The sequence below is a fragment of the Lithobates pipiens genome, unplaced genomic scaffold (genome assembly GCF_037356315.1).
Source record: "Lithobates pipiens isolate NorthernLeopardFrog02 unplaced genomic scaffold, aLitPip1_a1.2 Scaffold_8, whole genome shotgun sequence".
Taxonomy (NCBI): Eukaryota; Metazoa; Chordata; class Amphibia; order Anura; family Ranidae; genus Lithobates; species Lithobates pipiens.
In genome coordinates, this window is record NW_027507903.1 from 662,953,381 (window position 1) to 662,966,026 (window position 12,646).

General features: G+C 42.9%; 1 protein-coding gene across 1 annotated transcript; it reads left to right on the plus strand.

Annotated features, from left to right (window-relative positions):
* The first annotated feature begins 306 nt into the window (after positions 1 to 306).
* On the plus strand, positions 307 to 7,084 carry LOC143961847 (E3 ubiquitin-protein ligase TRIM39-like). The gene is made up of 2 exons (XM_077471181.1): positions 307 to 1,602; positions 3,077 to 7,084. The coding sequence occupies exons 1-2, from the start codon at positions 902 to 904 to the stop codon at positions 3,945 to 3,947; spliced, it is 1,572 nt and encodes a 523-aa protein (XP_077327307.1). The 5' UTR covers positions 307 to 901; the 3' UTR covers positions 3,948 to 7,084.
* Positions 7,085 to 12,646: the final 5,562 nt, after the last annotated feature.

Here is a 12,646-nt window from a genome sequence, read left to right on the forward strand (position 1 = left end):
TGTAAAGGACGCCGTGGCCAGCTTGCCGGCCCGTTACTTAACAACCATCTATTCTTTACACAGAATTCGATACATTTTCAACCAATTTGAAATTGAATTGCTCCAAAAATGTGGAATTTGTTTGAAAATGAATAAAATAAACTAAACTGAATGAATTCCAATAACCAATAACAAAACAAAACTAGTAAAGTAACATTTTTCTGCTCTGCACTTGCTTAGACCTTATTATCACTTCCCCGTTACTCAGAACTGGAGCCAACGTGGCAGTAGGTCTCAGCTGCAGGAACATTGGTGCCAATTTGTTGATCCTGCCTTATGTCACCCCCCTCTATGCTCCCATTGGTCTCCTCCCCAACCTCGCCGTTCATTAATTGCTGTACATCCTCATGGAGCAAGTGACTGACACTGTGCTGAAATATCTCAGATGACTTCTCCATGCCAATTGGTGGGGCAATGACAGGAGTATCTGTGGATGAGGAGGAAGAACAGGGAGCTTTAGCAGCTACTGATGACTTCAATCTATCCTGATCCTGGAAGACAGAGGAGGAGGAGGATGAAGACTTGATTAGACTCCACCGTCTTCTCTTCAGCTCTGGGTGTATAACAGGCTTGCTGCCAGAAAAATGTGCCCCACCCCCAGGTGCTGCACCCCGATGTGGTCTGTGGGTACAAATGCTGGAAGAAAAGTATGTCATGGTGGCCCTCAAGGGGTTAAATAGATGTTTATAAGTGTAAATGTACACAGTCATGGGGCGTCTCCTAATCTGACATAGAAAGGTTTCTAAGTCAACAGAGAGCTGAGCTCAGCCTCACCCTGTGTAGGAGGACGTCACCCCTCCCCCATCCACATTCCTCTCCGGTGTCAGAGACTTTCAGTTTAGTTTCTCTTCTGCTGTCAGCGATGGCGTCTGGTAATCTGAGAGCTGAGTTGGAATGTTCCGTCTGTCTGAACATTTATACCGATCCTGTAATGCTGAGATGTGGTCACAACTTCTGCCGGGTCTGTATTGATGGTGTGCTGGATACACAGGAGGGGTCTGGAGGATATTCCTGTCCTGAATGCAGAGAGAAGTTTCCGGATCATCCTGCACTGCAGAAGAACATGAAACTACGTAACATAGCAGAGACTTTCCTGTCTGTTCATCAAGATCAAGAGGAGTCCGGGGTCTTCTGTACTTACTGTGTGGACTCTCCTGTACCTGCTGTTAGATCCTGTCTGCACTGTGAGGTTTCTCTGTGTGATAAACACCTGAGAGTCCACAAAAAGTCCCCAGAACACGTCTTATGTGACCCCACCTTGTCCATGGAGAGCAGGAAATGCTCCGTCCATAAGGAAGTTTTGAAGTATTTTTGCACCAAAGATAACGCCTGTATCTGCGTGTCCTGCAGTTTGGCTGGAGAACATCGGGGACACCAGGTGGAGACACTGGATGAGGCTTCTGAGAAGAAGAAGAAGACACTGAGGAATGTTCAGCAGAAACTTCTGATAAAGAGAGAGAAGATGGAGGAAAGAGTCCAGAGTCTGCAGGAACACCGGAGGAAAGTAGAAGAAGAAGCAGCCGGTGACACCGAGAGAGTCACTGCCCTGTTTAGAGATCTCAGGTAGACGTGTACTGACAAAAAATTCATTTGTTTTCTTTTCATTCTTTTTTTGCTTTTTTTGGAAGTTCAGAAATTAGAAAATTCTGATTTTCAAATTTTTGAATTCTCAATTTTCCGAATTTTGAATTTTAAATTTCCGAATATTCAAATTTTCCATATTCCGAATTTTCCAAATTCCAAATTTTCCAATTTCCGAATTTTGAATTCTCCAATTTCCAAATTTTTGGAATTCAAAAATTTTAAAATCTAAAAATTTGAAAATATGAAAAAAAGCAAAAAAATCTGTAAATTTTGAAATAATAACTAAGTATTAAATTATAGGTATTGGAATTTCTTTTCAAATTTGGCTGTTAGTGAATGTAACAAATAGAATTGTATCTGAAGTTATGAATTATCCGAAATAATGAATGCTGCATCTAAACAAATGGAATGGAACAAATTCATAATTAATAATAAAAGGTTTTGTTATTATTATTGTTATTTATTATTATTAGATCATTACTTTCCTTTTGTTTAGATCCTTTATTTGAGAAAATTTGTAACTTTGGATGAATTCATATTCATTACGTTCACTAACAGCCAAATTTGAAAGAAAATTCCAATACCTATAATTTAATATGTATTATTGTTTCATTTTTATTTCAGATGTATGGGTTTTCAAACTTTCAGATTTTCATTCTTTAGAATTTTCTGATTTTCATTCTTAATTTTGAATTTTCAAATTTGCACATTTTTGAATTTTCAGATTTTCATTCTTATTCTTGAATTTTCAAATTTACAAATTTTGGAATTTTCAAATATACAAATTTTGGAATTTTCTGATTTTCAATTTTATTTTGGAATTTTCAAATTTACACATTTTGAATTTACAGATTTTCATTCTTATTTTTTAATTTTCTAATTTTTAAATTTAAAAAAAATTACAAATTTTTAAATTTTCAAATTTACAAATTTTTACATTTTTACATTTTCAAATTTAAGAAATATATAATTTTGGAGTTTTCAAATTTATGAAATATATAATTTTGGAATTTTCAAATTTACACATTTTCAAATTTTCAAATTTAAGAAATATAGAATTTTTGAATTTCCAAAATTAAAATTTTCAAGTGTCTTAATTTAGAATTTTAGAATTTCTTAATTTTCAGAAAATTCAAATTTCAGAATTTTCCAAAATTTTGAATTTCCAAATTCGAATTTCGAAATCTCAATTTTCTGAAATCTCACATTTCCAAAATTTCGAATTTCTGAAATTTAGAATTTTCCAATTTCTGAATTCCATATTTCCGAAAATTTAAAATTTTGGAAAATTTGGAAATTAAAAACTCGGAAATTCGGAAACTTTGAAATTCTAAATTTCAGAAACAGAAATTCAAAAGTTCGGAAAATTGGAAACTTCAGAATTGACAAATTTGTAAAAATTTGTTAAAAAAACGAATTCAGAACTAAAGGAATTGCACATGTGTAATCTCAGGAGACGTCTGGAAGACCTGGAGAAGAGAGTCCTGAGGGACATCTCCGGGAGGGCAGAGCGGATCTCCATCTCCATCCGGGATCTGGAAATAAAGAAGGAGGAGCTGTCCAGGAAGTTGCGTCACATTGAGGAGCTGTGTAACGTGACGGATCCACTGACTGTCTTACAGGAATCAGACACAGGTGACTTGTGTGATACTGAGGATGGAGATAATGAGGACAGAGAGAGACATGAGGAGCTCCTCCATGATGGAGGGGGTCTGGATGTGGCGGGGGTCTTACACACAGGTTTATCTGATATAATAACAGAGGTAAATGTATACTTCTATATACAGGGAGCTGCAGACATATTACTGGATGGAAACACAGCTCATAATGATCTACAGATATCAGATGACAGGAAAACTGCATCCTGGTCACATAGAAACCAGAATCGCCCCAAAACACCAGAGAGATTCCGGGATCGTCCTCAAGTGTTGAGCAGTCGGAGTTTCTCCTCAGGGAGACATTACTGGGAAGTGGATGTCGGGGGAACAGATTGGTGGATAGTCGGGATGTGTTACCCCAGTATAGGGAGGAGAGGGGATGAGTCAGTGATTGGAAGGAATAAGAAGTCCTGGGGATTGGTCAGGTATAATAATCAGTATTATGTGATACATGACAGTAAAGTGATCCTCTTCCCCACCAATCCCTCCAGTAACAGAGTCAGGATATATCTGGATTATGAGGCCGGGCGGATCTCCTTTTATGATCTGTGTGACCCGATCCGACACCTCCACACCTTCACCACCACCTTCACTGAGCCCCTCCATGCTGGGATACGTGTATGGGAAGGTTGTATAAAGATATGTGGGGGGAGGCGGGAGATGTGAGAACTCCGCCCACAGTCTGAAGACATCACAGTGGACGGGTGGTGGGATTGGTTCATTGATCAGCCAATGATTTGGGCAAGTGGTGGCTCCTGGGAGAAGTCTGAGGGCCTCCTTCTGAAAATACTAGTTCCCTGGCTGTGTGTAATGTAAGAACTTATAAAGTGGTAGTAAAGACAAAATATAAAATGACGGATATGACGGCGTCTGTCACTGACATGAACACAGCCGTCTTTGTTTTTTCGGAGTCCTCCTGGAATTTTGTTCTTTTACCTGTTGGTTCTGCTGTTATTTCCCAACTTCCTATAACAGACCAATCTGTCCAGCAAAAGTGGCAGTTAGAGGGTTGGGGCAAACCATTCACCACTGACAGGGGTGCTTACAATGGTCAGCTTTTAGTCATTGATGTAAAACCTTTATTCCTAAAGGAGACACAAATGTTGGTGTAACGGCTTATAAAGTGTTATCTGGAGTTCTCCTTTAATTTGTTAGTCACTTATGTAAAGTCCATCTAAATCTACTAGTCCGTCCAACACCCCCCTCTCCAGACAAGGCTGCTGTCCAAGGGGGTCTCCACTGCCCCTCCATAGATAGAGGAGCCACCCTAAGACAGGAGGTGTGTTACTGGCAGGATCACCAGGGGAAAATAAAGGTAAAAACAGGAAAGGAATGCAGCCACCACATCTAAGGATTGGTAAGCTCCAATAATTGTCATTTCTGTTTTGGGATTTATTACGACTTTAAGTCTCCGACCCGGAACAAGCATGGGGGGAATAAGAATCAGAAAAGAGTCAGAATTCCTTATCTCTATACTTGTTCCGGGTCACAGACTGAGACAGTAATGAAGGCAAAGCATCAGCATGACAGCCAGGGAACTAGCATTCTCACAAGGAGAGTAATGGTAGAAATAGCGGCCCCCATGATTCTCTCATGACAGGGGCCCTTTAACCCTTTCTCTTCCACAACCGTTTTAGCATTTTTGCACACATGTTTAAAAAAAAATCATTTCAGGCTTGAAGATAAAACCCCAAAATAAGATATATTTTCTGACAGCAGAAGCCCTAGAGAATAAAATAGTGTTAGTTCCAATTTTGTATGTCACACGATATTAGCTAAATCGTTTATTAACCGGTTCCCGACAGGCGCACGACGATGTACGTTTGCAGAATGGCACAGACAGGCATAAGGGCGTACCTATCCGTCCCTTTAAGAATGCCGCTGTGCCATCGTGTGCATGCCACCAGCAGCATGCACGTGCCAGTCGTAACCCCTGTGAGTCCCGCGGACTCGATCACCGCGGGGATACCCGTGATCGTCTCACGGGAAGGCTGAACGAGGAGATGCAGAAGAAAACAGCTTCTCTCCATTCTGCCTAGCAACAAGTGTCCCTGTGATTGGAGCAGAAATCAGTGTTCACTAACACACAGCCACACCCCCTACAGTTAGTAACCCTATCCCTGTACATTGTGCACTCACTTCCATTCCTACCCTCAAGGAGCCCACAATCCAAGGTCCCCATTCATATACTAGGGCCAATATTGGACAGAAGCCAATTAACCTACCAGCATGTCTTTGGAGTGTGGGAGGAAACCGGAGTACCCAGAGGAAACCCACACAGGCACAGGGAGAACATGCAAACTCCAGGCAGATAGTGTCATGGTTGGGATTCAAACCAGCGACCCTTTTTAATGCTGGCGAGAGTGCTAACCACTACACCACTGTGCCGCCCGATAATAAAGTAATCAGTGCATTTTTATAGCTCTGATCGCTGTAAAAATATCAGTGGTCCCAAAATAGTGTCAAAAGTGTTCGATCTGTCCGCCGTAATGTTGCAGTCCCGCTAAAAATCGCTGATGACCGCCATTACTAGTAGAAAAAAAAATAAAAAATAAAAATGCCATAAATGTATCCCCTATTTTCTAGATGTGATAACTTTTGTACAAACCAATCAATATACGCTTATTGCAATTTTTTGTTACCAAAAATATGGAGAAGATATATATCGGTCTAAACTGATGGAAAAATAAAAAATAAAAAAAACGAAATATTTATTATCACAAAAAGTAAAAAAAGAAAATATTTTGTTTATAGAGCAAACAATATAAAAATGCAGAGGTGATCATATACCACCAATAGAAAGCTCTATTTGTGGGGGAAAAGTGACGGTGACGAGTATTTTATTAAACAAAATATATAGTGCAGTGCAACCAAAAACTCATAAATCAAGTCCAAATATTGACAAAATTCCACCGCAGTGCAACTTTCAGTGACAGTTCATTGATATCCGGTGACTTCAGACTCTCGCTGGAATGTCTGATATATTTTGTTTATTATCGATGATGTGGAAATATTGAGCTTCATGTTTATATCAAGAGGGTTCAAGGGAACCATTGTGAGGACTTTCTAATTAAATGACCATGCCCCGTTAGATGGGTATATATATATATATGTGTGTGTTTTTACAGGAAGATGATGTACATAATATATTTTATGATATTATGATGAGATTTGGGTCCGGCTCACAAGACTTCTTCATGTTTCTCACAAGCAGTTTGATGTCTTCAATAGTCGGGTGATAACTAAGTCCCCCGATTGTTTATAGAGATGGACATATCAGAGGAACTGGTTATACTCGGATCAAAGAGGGTTTCTTACCCAACAACCAGAAACATGGTAGACAGAGAGGCACCAAAGAGAGTCTAATGCTTATGTGAGAAGCATGATGGCCAACTAGGCTTCAGGTACAGCCAATCAGAATTTGATGCAACTCTGAACCAATGAAAGTAGTCCATTTGTGTAATTGGTGGGGGAGGGTAGAGAGGGAACATAAAAATCAAAGCTCCCATTGATGGGCCTCTCTTAGCCTCATGGTCTCCACAAGCATGGTCACGTAAGATCTGTCTGTGGAACGTATCCGTATTATCTTATTTCTCTTTTCTTTTTTCTCTCCTAGGATTTGCCTTAATACACTGATAGTATTTATATGTTCATTGTAACAATATATCCTTTTTGTATTAATTATCTTTGTCCACTGGCAACATTGTATGTGTAACATCACTACGTTATATTTGGTGATATCTGATTATTCTAATGTTTCTTTTCTCTATAAATAAAATTTGATTGTTATTCTCTTTGCACAATTATCATTCATTTTTTTTTATTCTATCAGTAATAGCTGCAACCACATTGGTTGATTCTTATATAGACAAAAGGTTTTAATCACTTATTGTATGTATCATTAAGCGTATAAGTGAGGTAGATAGAAATCGCCATCATATCTATTGAGAGTCACATGTGGATACACTCTAAAGCCGCCTACACACAACCAGACTTATGTCTGACAGACTATCAAAGGAGTTCTGACGGAGTTCTGGCAGAATTCTGACAGACTTTCTGAATGAGCGGACTTGGCCACACACAATCACACCAAAGTCCGACGGATTTGAACGTGATGACGTACGACTGTACTAGAATAAGGAAGTTCATAGCCAGTAGCCAATAGCTGCCCTCGCGTCGGTTTTAGTCAGTCGGAATAGCATACACACGAGCGGATTTCTCGGTAGGAACTGGGTCCGGCAGAGTTCTTGCGGAAAAATTTGAAGCATGTTCCATTTCTAAAGTCTGTCAGACTTTTGCGAATCAAAAGTCCGTTGCAGCCCACACACGATCGAATAGTCTGACGGAATCATTCCGTCAGACTTTGGATGTTGAAAAGTCTGCTTGTGTGTACGGGGCATAAGTGGTGTGAGCAGCAATCACATCACGCCTATTAGTAGGCTAATTACATTACATGATTATTTTATTTTTATTTTCACAATCACATTGTTTATTGCGCTGATTATATACATATTTTTTTCACAAATACAGTTATTTTATTCCTCCTTTTCCTGTTTCTATCAATGTTGGCAGCTTTCAGTCCTGGAAATCAGTGTCAACTTTTGCTCAAATTTTTATTGGGGAGGTGTAAAATTTTTTGGAAAAAAAACATCAATTGCAGCCAATGTGCCCATCCAACGCTGCCACTGTGCCCATCAAACACTGCGACTGTGCCCATCAATTGCAGCCACTGTGCCATCAAAAGCTGCGACTGTGCCCATCAAACACTGCCACTGTGCCATCAAACACAACCACGGTGTCCATCAATTGCAGCCACTGTGCCATCAAATGCAGCCAGTGTGCCCATCAAATGCAGCCATTGTGCCCATCAAATGCTGCGACTGTGCCCATCAAATGTTGCCACTGTGCCAAACGCAGCCACTGTGCCCATCAAACACAACCACTGTGCCCATCAAACGCTGCCACTGTGCCCATCAAATGTTGCCACTGTGCCAAACGCAGCCACTGTGCCCATCAAACACAACCACTGTGCCCATCAATTACAGCCACTGTGTTTTCAAATTCTGTCACTGTGCCCATCAAATGCTGCCACTGTGCCCATCAAATGCTGCCACTATGCCAAATACTTCCACTGTACCCATCAAATGCAGCTACTGTGTCAAACACTGCCACATTGCCATCAAATGCTGCCACTGTGCCCATCAAATGCAGCCACTGTGCCAAACGCTGCCACTTTGCCCAACGCTGCCAGTGTGCCCATCAAACAATATTTGAGGAATAATGAGGTTGTCTCACTTCCTGGTAAAGCAGAACTCCGGGCTGTATTCATGTATACAGAGCCACATTCATTTCTCTCTTCTATCTGCCCAGAGTCCAGCTTTACATTAGAGAAGACACCCCGACATTCTCCTCCTCATTGCTTTCCTAAGGCCGCGTACACACGGGCGGACTGTTCGCCCAACTTTGGACCAACCCATGTGACATATACCATGTGACATCGCCCCATTGTCACTATATAAGTGGCAGCGCAGCACGGCTCTGGCATTCCGGCCGGAGAGACCGTCGTGTCAACATCTCCTGGAGAAGAAGAAGAAGAAGAACGGAAGGCGGCGGCAACAGCGGCGACAGAAGACCGGGCCACCGCCTCTAAAAGAGCTAGAAGAAGGCGCGGTGGCCCGGCAGAAGAACCGAAGAGGGGGACAAGACCCCCGAAGTCGGGAGAAGAGGCCGGCGGCGGGGAGGAAGAAAGCCGGACTCCTCCGCTAGCAAAAGAGCTACAAGAAGATAGCGGAGGAGTCCGGCGAGAAGACCCCCGAAGACGGAAGACCCCCGGAGCTGTGCAATAAAATATTTTATCTCGTCTGTTGTGTTTTTTTTTGGGTACTTTTATTTTACAGGTGAATGGGTAGGGGTACATTGTACCCCATACTCATTCACATAGGGTGGGGGGCCGGTATCCGGGGGCCCCCTTATTAAAGGGGGCTCCCGGATTCCGATAAGCCCCCCGCCCGCAGACCCCGACAACCAACGGCCAGGGTTGTCGGGAAGAGGCCCTTGTCCTCATCAACATGGGGACAAGGTGCTTTGGGGTGGGGGGGCCGCGCGGCCCCCCCTTCCCCAAGGCACCCCCCATGTTGAGGGCACGCGGCCTGGTACGGCTCAGGAGGGGGGGGCGCGCTCGCTCGCCCACCCCCCTTTCCTGGCCGGCCGGGTAGTGTGCTCGGACAAGGGTCTGTTGTGGACTTTGGGGGGACCCCCACGCCGATTTTTTTTGGCGTTGGGGTTCCCCTTTAAGTCCATTCCAGGCGGCGGAGCCCCGCCTACCTTGACACGCGCTCGAAATGAGCGGACTGTCCGCCGCGTGTGTGGGCGAGTCCGTTCATTTCAAAAGTTGCGCGGACTTAGTACGACAAACTTATTCTGCCGTATTAGTCCGCTCAAAAAGTGCCGTGTGTGGGCAAGTTCGTTCATTCAAAAGTTTGAGCGGACTGTCTGACGAACTTAGTTTCGGCAGACAGTCCGCCCGTGTGTACGCCGCCTAAGATTTTGTTACATTTTTTCTCTGAATGTTTTTTCATAAAGTCTCCATTTATATAGAGAAATGTTCTTTTATCTTATAGTGATAGGAAGTGATGAGGATTTAGGCCCCGTTCACACTTGTGCGACTTGTCATGTGACTTTTGACCCCAAAGTCGCACAAGTCGCTCCCCATGTTTCCCTATGAGTACTGTTCATATCTGTGCGACTTCAAAGTAGTTCCTGCACTGCTTTGGTCTGACTTTCATGTATTGACCTCAATGTAAACCCTCAAAAGTCGCATGAAAGTCACACCTGCATAATATAGAATCCATTTTGATGTGACTCTGGATAAGTGTGATAAGTGTAGAACAGAAAGATTTGTTAGGTTTCTTTATTTTCTAATGAATTACACATTTTCAAATCGATTGCAATTCGAATTCTATGTGAAGAATAGATGGTTGTTAAGGAGTGGGCCGGGAAGACGTCCTTAGCAACTGATGATTCATCAGCTGTCAGCGGGTTTCCTCACTGACAGCTGAATGAAAAAAAAGAATGCCGGCAATAAAAAAAAAGGCTTGGAGTCCCCCCCAATGAATGCTATGCCTCTCGGGTCTGGCATGGATTTTAAAGGGAACCCCATGCAAAAAATGTAAATAAAATGGCATTGGGTCCCCCCAAAATCCATACCAGACCCTTATCTGAGCATGCAGCCCAGCAGGTCAGGAAAGGGGGGACAAGCGAGTGCTCCCCCTGAACCATGCCAGGCCACATGCCATCAACATGGGGGGGTGCTTCTCAAAGCACCTTGTCTCCATGTTTATGGGGACAAAGGCCTCTTTCCCACAACCCTGGGCGGTGGTTGTAGGGGTCTGCAGGCGGGGAGCTTATCAGAATCTTAAAGGAACAAGAGGACCCCCAGATCCCACCCCCCATGTGAATCAGTATGGGGTACATTATACCCCTACACATACATCAAAAAAGTGTAAAAATTGAGCAAAGACACTACACCAGTTTTTGACAATTCCTTTATTAAAAAATGTCCCCGGTTGTAGATCCATTGTCAATCACGCTGCCCGCCGCCACCCCTGGATCTGAAAAAAGAGAAAAATCTCTGGCCCTGACAAACACTCCTGCCGTCTGCCAGCTTTGTTATGTGACAAATACCTAAGGGACATGGAACGGCCCCCTTTTGACTTCACTGACCCAGCATGCCCTTGCTTAAAAACGTCATAAGGGGCGGTGCCACCCAGAGATGTCACCGGGTGGCCCCGCCCTTTAGTTATTTAAGAGCTGACACACGGCGGAGCAGGCAGATGATGGGAGCCTTCATCGGGGTCGAGGGATTTTTTTCTTCTTTTTTTGGGTTGGCAATGCGGCGGGCTGTGTGATGGATCTACTTAGGGGGACATTGTTTTTTATTAAAGAAATTGTCAAAAACTGGTGCCCTCCCTGCCCCAAAGCACCCCCCATGTTGAGGGCATGTGGCCTGGTATGGTTCCTAACCTGCCCGGCTGCCTGCTCAGATAAAAGTCTGGTGTGGATTTTGAGGGAGACCCCATGCCGTTTAATTTTGTTTTAATTTTTTTTATTACCGCCATTATTTTTTTCACATTCAGCTGTCAGTGGGGAAACCTGCTGACAGCTGATGAGTTATCGGTTGTTAAGAACGCCAAAATTTGGGTGACAGACCCGCTTCTTAACAACCAGCTATTCTTCACACACAATTCAAATCCGTCTATCAATTTTTGACCGATTCAGATTCCAGTCATTCTGAAAATTTGTAATTCGTTAGAAAATAAAGAAACCTAACACATTGTTTTCCGTTCTGCACAAGTCACACTCATCCAAAGTCGCATTAAAATTGCATCAATGTCCCACAGTATGTTGCACAGTAAAGTCGCAGTGGAAATCACATGATATTTAAGTTGCACAAGTGTGAATGGGGCCTTAGTGTTATAGGGGAACGGCTGGACTGAGGAGCTGCTAGAACTACAGTGGTGTGAAAAAGTGTTTGCCCCCTTCCTCATTTGCTGTTCCTTTGCATGTTTGTCACACTTAAGTGTTTCGGAACATCAAACCAATTTAAACAATAGTCAAGGACAACACAAGTAAACACAAAATGCAATTTGTAAATGAAGGTGTTTATTATTAAAGGTGAAAAAAAATCCAAACCATCATGGCCCTGTGTGAAAAAGTGATTGCCCCCCTTGTTAAAACATACTATAACTGTGGTTGTCCACACCTGAGTTCAATTTCTCTAGCCACACCCAGGCCTGATTATTGCCACACCTGTTCACAATCAAGGCATCACTTAAATAGTTGCTGCTTGACACAGTAAGGTCCACCAGAAGATCCTTAAAAGCTACACATCATGCCGAGACCCAAAGAAATTCAGGAACAATTGAGAAAGAAAGTAATTGAGATCTATCAGTCTGGAAAGGGTTATAAAGCCATTTCCAAAGCTTTGGGAATCCAGCGAACCACAGTGAGAGCCATTATCCACAAATGGCGAAGACATAGAACAGTGGTGAACCTTCCCAGGAGTGGCCGGCTGCCCAAAATTACCCCAAGAGCGCAGCGACGACTCATCCAAGAGGTCACAAAAGACCCCACAACAACGTCCAAGGAACTGCAGGCCTCACTTGCCTCAGTTAAGGTCAGCGTTCATGCCTCCACCATCAGGAAAAGACTGGGCAAAAATGGCCTGCATGGCAGAGTTCCAAGGAGAAAACCACTGCTGAGTAAAAAGAACATCAAAGCTCGTCTCAATTTCTCCACAACACATCTTGATGATCCCCAAGACTTTTGGGACAACATTCTGTGGACCGATGAGACAAAAGTGGAAC